The sequence below is a fragment of the Caretta caretta genome, chromosome 7 (assembly GCF_965140235.1).
Source record: "Caretta caretta isolate rCarCar2 chromosome 7, rCarCar1.hap1, whole genome shotgun sequence".
Taxonomy (NCBI): domain Eukaryota; kingdom Metazoa; phylum Chordata; order Testudines; family Cheloniidae; genus Caretta; species Caretta caretta.
In genome coordinates, this window is record NC_134212.1 from 31513154 (window position 1) to 31531003 (window position 17850).

General features: G+C 61.2%; 1 protein-coding gene across 12 annotated transcripts in view; it reads right to left on the bottom strand.

Annotated features, from left to right (window-relative positions):
* Positions 1–436: 436 nt before the first annotated feature.
* Positions 437–17850, bottom strand: part of MARK2 (microtubule affinity regulating kinase 2) — a 104522-nt gene continuing 87108 nt past the window's right edge. For 4 of the 12 annotated variants that reach the window (XM_048857424.2, XM_048857434.2, XM_048857426.2 and 1 more), the window contains 15 exons: positions 17466–17531; positions 17284–17354; positions 16803–16859; positions 16325–16561; positions 15690–15809; positions 14510–14609; positions 13694–13806; positions 13264–13396; positions 12333–12535; positions 11982–12079; positions 10166–10324; positions 8621–8872; positions 6968–6994; positions 3948–3992; positions 437–3612 (listed from right to left, as the gene is read on the bottom strand). In XM_048857424.2, coding sequence (XP_048713381.1) covers positions 3261–3612; positions 3948–3992; positions 6968–6994; positions 8621–8872; positions 10166–10324; positions 11982–12079; positions 12333–12535; positions 13264–13396; positions 13694–13806; positions 14510–14609; positions 15690–15809; positions 16325–16561; positions 16803–16859; positions 17284–17354; positions 17466–17531 — 2033 coding nt within the window. In that variant the 3' untranslated portion in view covers positions 437–3260. The remainder of the gene's footprint in view (positions 3613–3947; positions 3993–6967; positions 6995–8620; positions 8873–10165; positions 10325–11981; positions 12080–12332; positions 12536–13263; positions 13397–13693; positions 13807–14509; positions 14610–15689; positions 15810–16324; positions 16562–16802; positions 16860–17283; positions 17355–17465; positions 17532–17850) is intronic. The other 8 variants (XM_048857427.2, XM_048857435.2, XM_048857428.2 and 5 more) reach the window with 8 other exon arrangements.

Below are 17850 nucleotides of genomic sequence, written 5' to 3' on the forward strand. Positions count from 1 at the left end.
CTGGGCTGGGCTGGCCTGCAGCACCAAGGAGCCTGTGACTCCTGCACCTCTACAGCTCACTGTCAGGGTGCCTGGAAGAGGGGCAGTGTTGAGGCCCAACCCAACGTGTTTGGCTGAGCAAACCCTGGGCCCTCCACTAGCTGCAGAGCTCGGAGCAGGGCTGATGAACCCAGAACAGCCACATGAGGGGAGCCAAGACTCCCCCTAAAACCAGTATTGCTACAGCACCTTCCAGCCCAAGCTCAGGCCAAACCTCCACCCCCAGTGCTGGGGGGCTGTTTATATAGAGGATCCCTCACCTGCTGCTGCATTGCAGTTGCCTCTGGGGTAGTGCCCAGAGAGCCCCAGTTGTGCAGCTCCTTTGGGGTTGGGGAGGGCCAGCAGGAGCTGAAGGAGGGACATGGGGGGCAGAGGAATACAAAACAGGAGGCCGCAGTGGCTCTTTCTAGAAAGTTTTAATCTAGAACCTGGAAAACTACATCGAATCACAGCTCTGCTCCAGGGCCCCAGCGGGGCCAAAGCCCTCCAGGAGGAGACAGTGGCAGGGCCCACCCCACCCCACCTGCAAGAAGGGGGCAGCATAGAGCCCATTCCCTGACCCACCAGCAGGGGGCAGCGTCAGGGCCAGAGCAGATTTTTTTTTTTGTTTTTTATTTAAAAAAAAAAAAAGGCATTTTCTGATCAGAATAAAACAAAACAAAACAAAAAAAAACCACTCACAAAACCGAGGTATCAGTACAGATATATACAGGCTGGGAGGGGCAGAGATCGGGGGGGGGGAAAGGGGGAGGAACAGCCCTCGGGGCAGGGAAGTACATTATTTAGCATCACAAGTGTGGCTTTGATGGATGGAGAAGCCTGGCGGGGGGGGGGGGGGGGTGATGTTAGTGCAGCCAGTGTAAAGGGGGCTGGGGGGAAGCATGGGAAATCCTACAGCCAGTGTTGCGGAGCGGGTAATGGAGCCAGTGCTAGGCCCTGAAACACTGGCTGAGGGGGCCCTGCTAAGCCAGGGCCAGCTGTGATTGGAGGGGGATGTTAGACCCTCTTCCCCCCTCTCCCCACCACACAGCTGCTGCCTTCCCCCTGCCTATTCTTGGCTTCAAGTACCTGTGGGGGCACCCCCCCCCGTATAATGCCTAACAAGAAAACAGGGGAGCAGCTCTGGGCTCAACCAGGACCGCAGCCATGTGGGCAAGGCCTCCCCTTCCCCCACCACTACTGGGGCAGAGGGGGAGCCAGAGCCAAGAACCAATGGCTGGAGAGTGGGAGGAGCCCCTGTTCCCAGGCCAGGTAACAGCCCTGCCCCCCCCAAGGAATCATGTGGCATTTCCAAACAGCCCCCCCCACTGACAGGATCATCCAAAGTCCAGCATGGGGGACCCTGCAGCTCTGTGGCTCCCACAACTCCTTGTCCCTGGCACAGGGAACAGGACAGGGGCCAGGGCCAGGCACATGGGCTGGGGGAAGGTGTCACTCTAGCTCCCCATTGCTAGATAGAACCCAGGAGTCCTGACTCTCCCCCTCCCCGGAACTTTAGGCCCCTTCCACTGCTCAGGGTAGGCCCCCAGCAGTGCCCACTGCTGCTAGGGAACAAAGTGGGGGGTCCCACCCCCATCACTCAGCCAGTCCCAGGGGGCAGAGGGCACAGCGAAAGCCCTGGTGGGCACAGAGGGGGAAGCTGAGCTGCAGCTGGCAGATCCAGAGAAGGGCCCTCGCTGAGAGCTCAGGGCTCCCTCCTGACACCTGACAGCCCCTCCAATGTCCCCCAGGGACCCAGCTGTGCCCAATGCGGGCCGGGGCACCCTGCTCCAGGGCTGGCAGGGGGAGGGGGGTGGAGCCAGCCCTAGAGCTGGGGGGAAGAACACCAAAGCTGCAGTGCAGGTTAAAAACATTCTCTTTATTGTGTCTAAGACAGGGACTCAGCTCAGGGCACAGCCCCCCGGGGGAAGAGGCCTCAGACCCCTCCAGCCTGACGCCCCCACCCCTGTCCTGGGGGACATCACCCTGGGACCGGGGAGATTCGGTATGAACTATCCCCAATTGCAAGATGCACATGGTGTGTGTGTGTGTGTGGGGGGGGGAAATGCATCCATCTGCACCCTCCATCCAAGCAAGGGATAGGCAGTGGGGGAGAGGAGGCTGCAGCTAAGAACCTCCCCACCCCGATCAGGTCTCTGACATGGCACAGCTGGGGTCCCATTTGAAGGCTGGGGGAGCTACTGTCAGACCGAGGGGGACGGGGTGAGCTGGCGGAGGGAGCCTGTCAACCAAGTGCTCCAGGCTGGGGGGGAAGGGGAACTCACAGCGCAGCCGCAGCACCCCTCCCGCATTGCCCCCTCAGTGTGAGCAGATCTGGGGAGGGGCTTGTCCGCCTGGGCCCAATCACCCCCACTCAGGGCAGGGGCTCAGCCTGGGAGCTCTCATGCTACAGCCGGCTGGGGGAGAGGCTGCCAACAACCCCACCCCCATATTAATGCCCAATGGGGACACCTGCAGGAAGGTGGGGCCTGGCTTTCCCAGCTTCCTGCTGCTGCCCCAGCCTGTGGGAGCTGCCCTCAGTGCCCAGCACAGCAGGCCCAGCCCCAAGCAACCTGCCCCGTGGGGAAAGGGCAAGTCAGCATGTGCAGGAGGCTGGGTGAAAGGCATTGTGGGAAAGGGGGAGAGGTGAGGGGTGAAAGGCATTGTGGGAAAGGGGGGGGCAGACTTCTCTGGCTTTTGAAGCACTTCTCTTTTTGGTAAGAGCTCCCGGCCAGCATGGCAGGCATATGAGGGGCAGTACCACGATTTGCTGGAGCCTGCATGCTGGCAGCAGCGGGGGGCAATGCTGCCCCCCAGCCCTCCCCCCGCCACCGTCTCTGCTGCCGCCCCCACCAGGGTATCAAAAAATAAACATTTCTCCAATTAATTACAATCCTGCGAGGGGAGGAGTGTGCGGTTCTGGGCCCCCCCATGCGCTCTGGGGGGTGCATGTCTGCACGGGAGGCAGCTGTGCCCCCCTCCCCTGGTGCATGGCCAGGGGGCATCTCGGCACAGCAGTGGGGGAGAGAAGGCATGTTTCTGCACCCCCTGTCCTGGTGCACGGCTGTGGGTCCTTGCAAGGTGGGCAGAAGCGTCTCCAATGCCCCTCCCAGGCACACAGCTCGAGAGAGGAGGGTCTGCGTCTCAGTGCCCCCTGGCACACCGCCATGGGGAGATCCTGCAGCTCAGGATCTCCTCGTCCCAGCCCAGGGCACGTGGGGTGCAGCACAGCAGGGGGCTGGTTAAAGCTTGAGCTCGTTGGCCACCTTGGAGGCAATGTTCTTGAAGGCCATGGACGTGCCCGTTATCCGTTTGAAGCGCACGCCATTGAGCGACAGCCGCGGCAGCTTGCACACCTCCATCTCCCACTGCACAAAGGAGTCGTGGCCGGGTGCCCCGTGCATGCAGAGCAGCATGTACTTCTCCTGCAGCTCGCACTGGCAGCTGTTGGCGTCCAGCACCTTGCGGATCTCCTTCATCATCTCGTTGGGCTCCATGGAGCTTGTTGTCTTCATGCTCCAGGTGAAGCGCAGCGAGCGAGGCTTGGCTTCTCGGTTCTCATCCCGCTCCTTGTCCCCGCTCACCATGTGAGGTCTGGAAGGGGGAGACAGCGTCAGTGCGGCAAGGGCACTCCACCCCGACTGCCCAACCCCCAACCTGACAGCTGGAGGAGACAGAGGCGGCATTAAGGACAGATGGACAGACAGGAGCAAGGGCTGAGACAGAGGGTGCACTCCAGCCAGGGGCCCCCAGAGAACATCCAGCCAGCCGGGGACCCTAGAAGAAAGTGAGCCCCAAGCCATGGTTCCCCCCAATGAGAACCAGACAGGCAAAGCGAGGCTGAACCGTGCACCCCCCCCCCCGGGTTGCCCACTCCAGATCCCATGGCTGGGGGGTCCCAGGGAGCAGGGAGGCGGCTCCGTTCTCACCTGAGGGTCTCCACTCGGTCTTTGCTCTCTGGCTCATGCGGGTTCCTCAAAAAACAGAGCGGGAGAGTTTAGTTTGGAGGGGGACGGGGAGCGAGAAAGCTGATGGCCGCACCCCACAGCTGGGGAGCGAAAATGCTGATGGCCCCACCCCTGGGGGCAGCCCCCCTCAATTGCAGGGGGACAGGAGGGGAGTCCCCCTGCCTCAGCATGGGCATTGGCATGAGACAGCTCCCTGCATGCCCTGCTCCAGTGTCCTCACACTTGGCAGAGGGGGAGCAGTGCATGCTGGGAAAGGGTGCTGTGGAGAAAGGGTTGCTGGGAGCCCTGCTGCACTGGGAGGACTCCCAACACTAGAGCACAAGGGAGACCCCAAAGGCAGGGGAGGCTGCAGCAGACAGGGTATGACTTCGAACGCCATTGCCTCCTCTCCCCTTCAGGGAAGAAAGGAGCTAGGGCCATGCTGGGGGTGAGCCTGGCGCAGGGTGTTGTATTATTGCTGGGCATCATTCAGCAGCCCCAGGACAAGCTGTCACTTGGCAGCAGTGCTCACCTCCTGTCCCCAGGCAGGGACTGGGCCAGGCTGGCATGAGTACCAGGCATTCACTGGCAGCGCCCACCCTCTGCACCACAGAGCTTGGGCCAGTGTGAGAATGGCACAGTGAGTTATGGACCTGAGAAAAGAGCTCAGGAGGAGTCTTGGAACCAGCCCCCGCATGCTTCTCCCAGAGCTGGGGACAGAACCCAGGAGTCCTGGCTCCCAGGCCTCCCATGCTCCTGCTGGAGTTAGGGACAGAATCCAGGAGTCCTGGCTTTCTGCCCCCCAATCCCAACCTGAGCTGAGGATAGAACCAATGAGTCCTGGCTCCAAGCCCAACCAAAGCCCTCCTGGAGCTGGGGATAAAACCCAGGAGTCCTGGCTCCCAGCCCCTCCTGCTCTAATGCACTAGGCCCCACTCACCCCCCAGAGCCAGAGTCCATTCAGAAGCAGATCCGGGGGCAGGGACAGGTTTGCCATCTGCTCTTCCCAATAATGAAGGGACAGAACCGGCTCAGAGCCAGGACACTACCAACCCCCCGCTCCTTTCCCCCCAGATGTGCTTGGAGGAGAGCCGACTAGAGACCCCCTTCTCCATGGCCTTTTGGGGTGCCCCCCTCTGTCACATGATGCTGCTGATCACTGTCCTCTGAGTCCACCTGCTGCGCAGCCCCTGGGCCAAGGACACAGCCTCCCAGAAGCAGGGAGAGGGGCAGGCTCCAGCTAGCAGCCAGGCAGGGGTGGGGGTGGAGGGGGGCTGGGTTGGGGGAACCCCCCCACTTTCCATCCAACTCCCACCCTGCATGCAGGAACCAGAACCCCAGAGCCCTGATCTGCGGCAAGCCCTGGCTCGGCTAAGGCAGCCTGAGTCTGCCTTGCACCAACCACCCTGCCCCACTAAGGGCATCAGCGCTGCTCCCCCTTTCACCACTGCCCCACCCTTGCTTCCCCTAGGGACGGCCCCCAGCCCACACAGCCTCATGCCCACTCTCACCCAGGGCACGACGGCCCAGCCCAAGCCCAGGCCCTGTCACCCAGGGACCAGCAGACAGCAGCACAAGTCCCAGGGGATGGGCGCCCCCACATGGCCAGGGTCAGAGGTCAGAGCAGCCACCTAATCCCTGTATCAGCCATCTCCTGCTGGAGACCTGCTGCTCAACTCCTCGGGGGAGGGATCCCTAGGACGACACCCAGCCTGGGGCAGAAACAATGCCAGGGCCCTGATCCCAGCTCTGATAGCTAGAGAGGAAATGGCACAGAAGGGGGCACAGGAGTGGGGGCAGACAGACAACATAAATCCACAGCCAAATCCCAACCCTTCCCCCCTGCACAGCAGCCTGAAGCCCAGCTGCTTGGCACAGCCTGCGCTGCCTGGCTGGCTCCCTTTGCTGGTTACAGGGCGGTTACGGGCGCAGTCATGCAGGGAGCCATGCAGCACAGCGCAGCCGCCTCCTCCCCACAGACTCTCGGCCAAGAGCAGCTAGAGTCCAGGGCTTTGCCCCAGCCCTGCCTAGGCCCCTCCATCCCAACCCCCATTCCCCCAGCCTGCTTGTGCCCCTCCATCCCAACCCACAGCCTCAGCCCTGCCCCCAAATCCTGACCGACAGCTCTCTGCTATTCAGCCCTGCCCCCACAGCTCTGCCAGGAGTCCTGACTCCTAGCTCCCTCTGCTCTGCCCACTGTCCTGAAGCTGCCGCCAGGGCACAGGGCCTATCCTTTCTATTTTCTCATGGGAGCGACCACTGTGAGGGAGGAAAGGTCCTTGTGGAGCTCGTTTCCTGGTGGGGCCAAGGCGGAGGCCCCACGCCTGGCTCTCCTCATAGGGAGTGGTGACAGTCCAGGCCATAGGTGGGTGGCTTGGCTGGTGAAGAGCCTGGCCATGTTTGCCAGCTGCTGTAGAGGGCACCCTGCCAACCCTCTGGATCGGAGAATGAAGCATGGAGGGGGTGCTGCTTCAAGAGCAGCCAAGCGCCCCTTGAAGCAGCCCCTTACCCTGGCAGCCCCCCTAGACCATATTCCCAGCAGGTTAGCAGCCATGGCGAGCACCCCACGAAGCCCCACTCCTAGTGCCACATGCACGGGGAGAGGGTTAGTCTGGGGGGTGGGTCCAGTTAGAGATCAGAGCCTCAGCACTGCTCACCAGGGAGAGGCAGGGCCCCCTTAAAGGGACAGTGCAGCCTATCAGGCCCCATGCCACCCATGCTAGGCTATGACTGAGATGGCAGGGACTCTTCCCCCAGCCTCATGGATGCAGGGGGAATTGGAAGACTCAGAGCCAGGTGTAGGGGGGGATGCCTACAGTGGTGACCCCTCCTGAGCAGGCTACCCTCAGGGGAGGGGATTCTAGCCAGCTCACTAGGCAAGAGGGGGCCAATAAGCCCATTGTCCCTTTAAGTTGCTGTCGGGGCGCCAGCCCTGACCCCAGCAGACGGGGTGGGACGGGGTTAGTATGGGATGGATAGGACAAATCCAGAGAGATGCCTACCTTCTGGCAAACCTGAAAGACACATTTCTACAAAAACACAAACAGAGAAGAGAAGGGAGAATGTTGGGTGCATCACTGCAAGACCCCAGCCCATGGGGAAAGGAGAGACATGGGGATGAGATGGTGCCACGCCATGGGGCAAGGCAGCACTGCCCCTACACACCCACCCACAGCACAAGACTTTCAGCCACACCTAACCACTAGGCCCTACTCCCCCCAGAGCTGGGAATAGAATCCAGGAACCCTGTCCCACAACCCACTGAACCCCACTCCCCTCCCAGAGCGAGGAACAGAAGCAAGCAGCTTGTGCTGGGTGGAGTGGGGGTTAGTACCTAAGCAGAAGGAGGGGGGAGCTGCCACCATGAAGGGGAATGTTGGTTTCCGGGGACTCATGGCTCCTCTCCCAGGTTCCTGGAAGCAGCCAACCCTCACCCCAGCAAGCGACAGCAGGAGGGATCAGGGCAGAGGCTGGGCCTGAGGACAGGCCTGTCCAGCTGTGAAGCTCAGAGCACTTGACTAAACTCCCCCCCAGAAATCAGCCCCATTTTACTGGGGGGAATCTGCCACTCAGACACAGCAGAAGAGTCACCCAAGGCGTCACTGGAGACAGAGCTGGGAACAGAACCCCGGAGTTTTGGCTCCCAGCCCCCTCCCCCCACTCTAAGCCCATAAATGCCACCCCCTCCCCGAGCTGGGAATAGAACCCCAGAGTCCTGGCTCCCAGTCCCCTCCCCCCATGCTCTAACCCACTAGAACATACCAACTCCATGCATTTCACAAGCCCCCAGCCTTTGTGGTCTCCATTGACCCCCGGGGGCCCAGCAGCAGTCTTACAGCTGCCCTGTGAGTTCTGGAGGAGACCCTGGCAGCCCTGGGGCAGGGGTTAGAAGACACTCCCCTGTACGAACAGGCCCTGGGCCACCCCAGCCCAATCCTCAGCATGGTCCTGTGCTCAGGGGCAGCTTGCCTGGCTGCTGGCCTTAGAGAGACATTTCTTCCCTTCACTTGGCATCTACTCAAAGTGCCCCCTTGTACTGGCAACATGCCCCCACTTTGTGCTCACTGCCCGAAAAGGCTCGTTTCCCACTTCTGTATCCCCTGCTTTTTGCCCTGCCCTCCAGTTCTGCTGGTGCCCCTCAAACCTGATCTACAGCCCCCTGCTGTTCAAGCCCAGGACTCCCCCCACAGCTCTGCAAGTGCCCCTCAACCCCAACCAGCAGCCCCCATTATCCCAGCCCTGCCCCCGCAAACACAGCTCTGCAGTGCCCCCCAGTCACACCCTGGAGCTCCCTGCCATGGGCACACGGTGGTTTTGCGATACAGGACTTTACACAGTTGTCAAGGGCCACCCAAGCCAGATCAGAGCTGCACAACACAGACAGCAGCAGACGACAGCGCAGAGGGGCTATGAGCCAGCTGGGAGCCCAGGGGTGCCAACCCCAGTACCTGGCACAGCACAATACACAGCTTGCTCTCAAGTGCCCTTGCCAGGGATGCGCACAGGGCTCACTGCTGCCTGCCAGCCCAGGATGCTCTATGCCTCTCCCTGGCCTGGGGATGCAGGTATTCTAAGAGCAGGCGAGCCAACAACAGCAAAACGCCTTCCTCTCCCCCCGGCATAGCACACACAAACGCAGGCCCCCCCGCTCTCACCTGCGCGAAAACTTGGAGGTGAACTTGCTGAAGATGCTGCCGGAGGCGCCCCTGCGCCCCTGGCTGTTCCCAGAGGGTGAGGCAGGTGGTACGTTGTAGGGGAGGTTCTGCTGGTCCCGGACCTGCCGGAGCTGCCCGGCATGGAAGGTACTGCGGCTGGAGATGCCCCGCGGGAAGTTGGTGCGTTCTGGGATGGCACTGCTGATGTTGTGGGCAGAGGGTGAAGCCACCGGGACCCTCTGGGGGGCAGTGCTGTTGTGGGGGCAGAGATCCAGTCAGGGGGCAGTGCTGGGAGACATGCCCAGCCCCCCGAGGCTTCCAGTCTTCAGGGGGCACTGATTGCCAGCATCTACTCACTTCCTGACACAGGTGCCACCCTGGTGCCAACCATACACTGGGCACCTACTCCTCTGGGGACCAGATGAATCCAAGAGACTGATGGTGGGGTAACCTGGGGCCAGATCAGAGCTGGCACCCGCTGGAGAGGAATGGACCTGTACCCCACTCCCCTAAGCAAGCCAGTTCCCCCCACCCTGGGCCAGATCAGAGCTGGTGCTCCCTGGAGAGGAATGGACCTGTACCCCACTCCCCACGCCCCTAAGCAAGCCAGTTCCCCCCACCCTGGGCCAGATCAGAGCTGGTGCCCACTGGAAAGGAATGACCACATATCCCATTCCCTGGCCCCCATGCCAGACAGTCCCTCAGCCAACCTACACAGCACTTAAACACCCGTGGCTGGCCTGTGTCTGCCGACTCAGGCTTGCAGGGCTCTGGAACTTGAGCCTGGACGTCTGCGCTGCTGTTTTACAGCCCTGCAGCCTGAGTCAGCGGACACAGGCCAGCCGCAGGTGTTTAATTACAGTGTAGACATACCCTTAGTAACAATATTAAGTGAAGCAGACACAGGCAGCTACAAAAGCCAGGTCAGTCAAGATCCTGCCCCCCACCTCGGCCTCTCCCTGCGCAGCGTCGCTCCTTAGTGCCTGGGAGGAGAGGGGAAACAGGGCACTCTTGCATGCATGCAGGAGTGGAGGTGCCAAGGAGGCCAGTTGTCCCAGGGTCTCCATCTCTGGTTGCACAAGGCCTCAGTGGGGACCGTTCCCTGCCAGCTAGATGTGCAGCAGATGGTTATCTCCAGCAGCTGACCCCTGAGGCTCCCCTTGTGGCTGGAGACCACAGATCAGCTGGGACACAGAGAGCTAGTGTGTGTGGGGACCCTAGGGAACGGCTAGCAGGGGCTATGTGGAGGGAATGTTAACCCAGGGCTGAGACTCCAGCCCTGCACAGGCTTCCCCCAGTTCTGGCCTCGGGATCATGGGATTAGCCATCCCCTCCCTGAGTGGCTGGGTGGGTCCCTGGGCAGCACTGGCTGCAGGGATCACCCGGGCCACCCACCATGGACAAAGATGGGGGTTGCCACCTCTGCTGGGCCCCATGGCCCAGCACCCTCTTGCTCACTCACTTGCAGGCCCAGTGGCCCAGCGAGGGCTGAGCAGGAAGTGAGCGAGCAGCGGACACTAGGGGGCACCCTGCCTGCCTACTTGCCTGGGTCTCTGGGCCTCACAGTTATTTTCAGTGGGGGGCAGCGTGGGCTTGTTGGGGTGCACCGAGGCAGACATGGATTTCTGGTGCTGGCGCGGGCGCGCGGAGCCCACGGCGGCGGAAGCGGAAGCCGTGGAAGCCCTGGACCCCGGAGTGGTTAAACTAGGAAACAAAAGCAGGGGAGAAGCACAGATTTAAAGGGAGGGGAGGGGAAGGGGACGTGAGGCTGTATCCAGAGCTGCACCTGCTCTCAGGGTCTATAGGACTCTCCCACCTACCCTCCTCCACAGTGCTGGGACCCGAGGGGTGACTGGGTTGTTCTCCGGGTCCCAGGTCTGGCACTGCCATGTGGCCAAGCAGCATCAACTGCATTTGGCCCACTAGCCACCAGCCCGAGAACCAAGCTTAGCTGGCCCCAGGATCAGGGAACGACTCTCGCTCTGTGCACCCTAAAAGGAAAGCCCCACCCCATGAGCCAGCCAGCAACTCCTGCCCTGGGGCCTGAGTGGAGCCAGTGCCCCCTTGAAGGGAAAGGCACCAGATCCCATTCCCCACCACTCTGAGTGAGCCAGTCCCCTGCCCTGCGGCTAGACTGGAGCCAATGCCCTCTAGAAAAGAAAGGCCTCAATATCTCAGTCCCCTAGACCTGCTATGGCCCCCTTGCCACATTCCCTACAGAGATTTGGGGGTGGGGGCACCCCAGTTTAGAATCTTACAACTTTTCAGGAAGACGTAAGCCCACTCAGGAAGGGAAATACCCAGCCCCCCTGTGCTGCCCTAGAGATACAGCCCCATGTTGGCAGAGACAGATCAGGGAGCAAGATATACAATATACAGCCCAGTATATGTGTATATGGGGAGGGAGGGACACACACTCAGATGCAGAATGGGCAAGGGGCTGGTGCTGATGAAGGTGAGGGGTAAAAATAAACGAGATGGGCAGTGGGGTGCAGGTGGGCATGGAGCCTCTCCCCCCACTGGGGCCCTGCAGCAGTGGGGGATGCTGGGTGCACAATGAACAGGAGCGGAGATGGAGCATCAGCAATGGGAAGGGATGGGGGTGTCCTTCTCCAGATGGGGAACCTTTAGCCGCTCCTCAGTCTGAGCTCAGTAGGGTCTAGAAGCAGCCGGGCACCCAAAGCCCAGTCACCTGGCACTGGAGGGGAACAGCGGGATGTGCAGAGCCCAGTCACCAGGCACTGGGGGGCGGGGGACAGCAGGGTGCATAGAGCCCAGTCCCCAGGCACTGCAGGGGAGGGGACAGGGGATGCACAGAGCCCAGTCAGCAGGTATGGGGAAGGGAGAGGGGGACTGGGCATGGGGAACCAGGCACGTGGAGCCCAGAGGCTGTGGGAGTGGGCAGGGTACTGGCCTAGGACTTCCACAGCTGAACGCACAGAGGGCAGCATGGTATTAGCCAAACCCTGGGGTGGGGGTCTGGCATGACCCCCTTGCCTACTGCCCCTCCCACGCTTGCTACATCTATGAGGGTGGCAAAATGAGCAGCAGTCCCCAGGGAACAGCGAGTTAGCTCCCTTGGGCACTGGAAGGGGAGAGCTGCCAGCTCCCGCACTGCCGTGCCAGGGTCCCTGCTGCCCAGGCAGGAAGCCCCCTCCACTCCTCCTCAGCGCTGGATGCAGTGCGCTCTCTGAAGTGGGGCACTGTGCAGAGATTGTGGTGTTGCCGAGCCCCAGGGCCCCAGTGTGGCACAGATGGGAGACAGATGCCCTGGCGGACTCCCAGCATGGCACTCCAAGGCCCCCAGGGATGGGATGTCCCCCATCTAGCCTCCTATCCGGGACTGCCCGGGGAGCCCTACCTGTCCTTGCCATTCTGTATGGAGTTCTGGCCCAGGCTGGTCCGCTCCAGCATGGGGGAATTCCGGCTCCGGTTGGTGCTGGTGGAGAGGACACTGTTCTGTTGGGGGGGACAGACATGGAGTGAATGGGAGGGCGTCTGACACTTGCTACCCCTCACCTCATCCCAGGCCCATCCTGCACAGGGGGAAACTGAGGCACAGAGGTGAAGTGACTCACTCAACTTCCCAGAGCAAGTCTGCAATCAAGCCAGGAATAGAACCCAGGAGTCCTGGCTCCCAGCTCCCCCTGCCCCCAACCCATTAGGCCCCCCTCCCTTCCCAGAGCCAGGAACACGACCCAGGAGTCCTGACCGTGGATGGGGTGGGCGTGCTCTTCTTCCTCTCGAGCCCGGTCAGTGGGCTGGCGGGCACTTTGACGGTGCTGCTGGCCTTGCGCCCAGCCTCACGCTCCTCCTCGGGGCGCTTGTTCTCTGCGTTGTTGCTCTGGGTCTTCTTGGAGTATGAAGTGGAGGTGGGGATGGCAGGGACTGCAATGACAGCGACGGGCCTGCGGGCTGAGCATGGGCAGCACCAGATGGACCCCCAGCCCCTGCTGTCTGGCCAGCCAGGGGCCATGGGTCCCCCATGACCCCACCACCACCCAGGCTGGCCAGGAACCATCCCATTTCAGTACTGTCTCCCGTCTCCCTACCATTGCCACCCAGCCAGGGGCCCCAAGCTCTGCTTCAGTGCCCCCACCCAGCACCACTACCTGGCTGGGAACCATTCCCCTCCACTGCCACCTGCCCCACTTGGCTCTGGCTCTTCCCCATCACCGCAGGTGCCAGGCTGGCTGCCCTGGACACCCCTGTGCCAGGAGACCAGAGTAGCTTGGTGTTCCTGCTTGCTGATGGATTCCAGCTCCTGCTGCTGAAAGGGGGCTGTGCTGTCACGCAGCCCTGGGACCATGGCCTCAGGGAGGAGGCCAGGGAGAAAGACTGCAGACCCAAGGGGGAGTGGCACCCCAGTGGGGAAACCGCTGCCAGCCATGGCTGAGAGCAGGGCCCCCTTTCTCTAGCCCTTCCTACTAGCAGAGCTCACAGCATCAGCCTCACTGTTTGTTATCAAAAGGGCTGCCCTGGGTCACATTGCTAGTCCACAGCAGAGACTCCCAGCCTTCCTCGCTGTAACCACTAGACCCATCCCGTAGAGCTAACTGCCAGACTAGCCAGCAGCTTTGTTGTTTTCCCCGGCTCTGAGAGGCTCCAGGTGGCCAGTGGGGCGCTACCTGGGGGGTACTCACCCTGGTCGCTGAAGCGTCGCTGCTTGGGGTTGGCCGAGACGCTGCGCTGTACCTTGTGTGAGGGGGAGGGGGCGCTACTGTTGGCCAGCTCGGCCTGAGGCCTCGGCTTCAGCGTGATGTTGTCATTGTCCAGCTGGAAGTACAGGAGACAGGCCGGGGTTTCCAGAGAGCTCCAGGGAACGGCAGGGAGCTGGGCAGGGCACGGCTACTGCACCAGCCTTCACTGCCAAAAGCCTGCATTGGCAACAGGCTGGCACCACGGGGATGGCCAGTTCCAGGGCCTCAACCCAATCACTACCCAGAAAGATCACTGTGGAATCACAAGGGTGTTAGAAAACAGCCCCTACCAGAGTCCAGGGCTGGGACGGCCGGGGAGCAGCTGACAGAGCTGTGTGATTTTTACTGGAGCCCACCTCCCCACAGTACCCACCTCTGAGTTCTTGTATCCCAGCAGCAGGTATGTGGCCATGACCTCGTTATACTTCTGCCCGACCAGCGAGTCCTGGATCTCCTCCCGTGTGTACCCCATGGAGATCATCAGCTCTGTGGAGAGAGAAACATGCCGTGGTGGGGAGTCCCCCAAGCACAGCCCCACACCCTGCCTGGCACAGGTCGGGCACAGGGGGCACCGCTGCTGAGCACAGGGAGAGGGGTGCCCTGGGGCCGAGACAGCCCACAGCCCCAGTCCAACTGTGCACAGCACTGGGTGACTGACTGTGTAGGTCCCCACTAAGGTGCCTGGGTGATGGGCAGCTGGGGAGGGAGCAGGTCCAGGTGTTTGGCTTGGCTTGTTCTAGCTCCCAGGTGCCACTGAGTAGTTCTGTGCTTTCCATGTCAAAGCTCAAAGCACCTGCTGGCACCAACTGCCCCCTAGCAGCAGGTACTGGGGGGATGACGACACTTTGCAGGGGTCAAACAGGCACAGTAGTTTGATCCAGTGGGGAACAGCCCCTGTGACAGAGCTGGGATTGAACCCATGCGTCCTGGCTCTCAGCCCCCACTCTCCTCCCAGAGCTGGGAATGGAACACAGGCATCCTGATTCTCAGCTCCCTCTAGTCACGAGAGCCCACTGCCTCTTCAGCAGAGCTTCTTGCACCCCGTAGTTATCTCCCGCCCCACTGTGGAGGGGGGAGCCGTGTACACGGGGCGGGGATGGAGAGCACCAAGGGGCCGAGGCACCGGCAGCACCACTGGCTTGTCTGCTCTCTCAAAGCTGCCATGCCCCCAGGCACTCTGGTGCCGTACCTGTCCGCCGTGGGTCCTTGTAGTCAGGGAGGGGCTCCATGTAGGGCTTTAGCTCGTCGTCCTCATGCCCCACATTCATCCAGCGGTCTTTCATGATTTGCTGCAGTGGAGAGGGGGAGTCAGCAGAGGGATGGGCAGGGGGCACCCAGGGATGCAACACTCACCTCGACCCCCACTGTGCAGCCATTGAAGGAGCCCGCCTCCCCCCAGGTGAGTCAGCACTCAGTGGGCCCAGTACTGAGAGGGATTTGGGCCTTCCTCAGGAGCATCAAGGTGCAGGCCACTGCTGGAGAGAGGATCCTAGGCCAGAGAGGCCAGTGGGTCTGATGGGGGGGGGTGGGGGGCGAAGGGAGGGATACTGGACTGCACAGGACCATGGGTCTGACCCAGAGTGGCAGGAACTGGGGGGATGCTAGGCTGGCTGGGCCCATGTGTCTGATCTACGGTGGGTAGGGTGGGCAGCTATACTGAGCTGGCTGGGCCCATCGGGAGGAGAGGGAGGGATATATTGAGCTGGCTGGGCCCCATGGACCTGACCCAGAGTGGCAGGGACTGGGGGGATACCAGGCTATCTGGGTCCCATTGGCCTGGTGACAGAGGTGAATGCTGGGTTGGCTGGGCCCATTGGTTTGATGGAGTGAATGCTGGGCTAGATGGGCCCACTGGCCTGACTGGGGGGCAGCTGCTGTTGAAGATGAGCACCGAGGGAGGCAGGCAGGCTCCTAGGCCATTGCTCCAGCCCCATTCTGCCCCAGTGGGCTGCCTGGGGAGCCAGGAGCCTTCCCCGGAACAAGATAGGGCAGTGGGCCCCGAGTGCAGCCTTCGGAGGGGTCTTCGCCCCTGTGCTAGCTCCAGGCTGGGGAAGGGGCATAGCAGAAAGATGAGAGTGCCCTGCTCTAGAGGGGGGTGGGGTAGGCCTGGCAGCAGGAACTCCCTCCTCGTACCAGAGTGCCAGGCCCTCCCACCCTCTCCATAGACTGTTCCCCCCAGAGCGGGCCCCACAGCACTGAGGACACACAACTCCCAGCTCCGGTACCAAGCCAGACCCACTCCTCTGGATGCCACGGCAGGGCCTGTGCCTGGTCTGAGAACAGTCCAACTAGCGCAGTGAGAACAGCCAGCTGTGGCAGAGGAGACTCTGCTGGGATACACTGGCAGGACCCTCCTGCCCCCCAATCACCTCTAAAGTGCCTCTCTTGCTAGGGTTGAGAATGAGGAATTTCTTCAGCAGGTTCTCACAGTCCGTGGACATGTAGAAGGGGATCCGGTACTTGCCCCGCAAGACCCGTTCCCGCAGTTCCTGGGGGGAAAGGAAGGGTTAGCAGGAGGGCCGGAGGTGGGTGCACGGAGACACACGTGAGCACACACAGATGATGTCCACACACACAAACCCCAAGTCTGTTATGCAAGGAGAGGTGCGGGATGTGATTATCCTCATTAGGCAGATGGGGAAAAAAACCAACAACTTACCAGGGTCAGACAAGTCAGAGAACCAAGAACAGAACCCAGGACTCCTAGCTCTGAGCCCCCCCCGACTCTAACCACCACACACTTCGCCCCTACCAGAACAGGGAACAGAACCCAGGAATCGCAGCCCCCTGCTCTACCCACTCCTGTCGTAGATCTAGGAACAGAACCAGGAGTCCTGGCTCCCACCCCTACTCGGGGTGCGCACGATGTGTATGCAGGCTCCCAGCATGCCCAGCGCTCCCTCAGTGCATGTCGGGGGGACAGGTGCCAGGGGCTGAATAGGCCTGTCCCATGCACCATGGGGGAACTGCCAGTGGCAGAGGTGGGGGTGCCGTGCCCACTCACCTTGAGGTTCTGCCCATCGAAGGGCAATGAGCCGCTGACCAGAGTGTACAGGATGACGCCCAGGCTCCAAACGTCCACCTCGGGGCCGTCGTACTTTTTACCCTGGAAGAGCTCGGGCGCAGCATAGGGAGGGCTCCCACAGAACGTGTCCAGCTTGTTCCCAAACGTGAACTCATTGCTGAAGCCAAAGTCGGCGATTTTAATGTTCATGTCGGCATCGAGCAGCAGATTCTCGGCCTGCAGGGTACGAGCAACATGGCGGGGGGTCACTGCTGCCTGGGCATCCCTCGCAGGGTAGGGAGGAAGGACAGCCAATGGGGCTTTGAGTTGGGATGGAAAGGCATTGACAAAACTGAGGGCGAGTCCGACAGCCAGTTGAGGGGAAGGGATCAATGGAGTGGGATTGGCACCTTGAGGGGCAGGAGCAATCTGAACAGGGGCTCTAGCAGCACCATGCCCTGCTGAGGGTGTCTCTTACCTTCAAGTCTCTATGTACAATGAACTTCTGGTGACAGTACTGCACAGCAGACACTATCTGGAAGGGAAGAGAAGGACAAGATGTGAGGGGGGTCTTCACGACAGAGCTGCCCGTGCAGGGAAGGGGATGCAATCATGCTTCACTATCCACCTATGTCCCCCTCAGCCTCGCTGTACAGCTCAAAAGGACAGCTGAGCCCAGCTCCCGCACCTCATGGTATCGGAGCACACTGGCACCACTACAGACTGAGATGTGAGCGCCCCCTACACAGCCGCCAAAATTTCCTGTCGCATCCCAGAGCTTCACAAGGCTAAAGCCAGCTTTGGTCAGACTCTCCTCGGCAGCCTTGGGCATAGCTGGGGATGGCGGGACTGTTGTCTCAGGTGGCTTTTAGCTCAGAGGCCTGTGTGCTAACGCCCACACAATGCCCAGCACCCCTACACCAGGGGTCAGGGCCCGTGTCACCGGGAGCAGAACTAACCTGTCGAAATTTTGCCCTGGCTTCTTTCTCTTTCATTCTTCCATGGGCTACTAAGTAGTCGAACACCTCACCTGCAGGGAGTGACAGACACATTACACGGAGAAGGGTGTGGGCCTGAGCCCCCCAGAAGCCTTTGCTCTGGCTGAGGGCAGGAGGGTGTTATGGGTCCCCCCCCCACCTACCCCCGCTGGCGTACTCCATGACGAGGTACAGCGTCTTCTCCGTCTCTATGACTTCAAATAATTTAACTGCAAGACACAAAGCAGGGGGAAGTGGGCACCCTGTGTAGCTCCAGGCTCTGAGCCCCACCTGTGCTGGCCCGAGCTGGGGGCTGTGGCAGGCCGGCTGCATCATTGGTGCTCCCCATGCTGGTGATGGCAGGAGGCTCAGGGGCCAAACCTGGTGCAGGCACCAACCCACTCACATTAACTGGAGTTGTGCCCACTTGAGCATCCAGTGCTGGCATTAGCAGTCGTGCCCGGATCAGCGCTGGGAGTTCTCCACGTGCCCGCGAACTGCAACCCAGAACTGCCAAGAGCATGAAATCCAGCTCACCAGGGCTTGGGT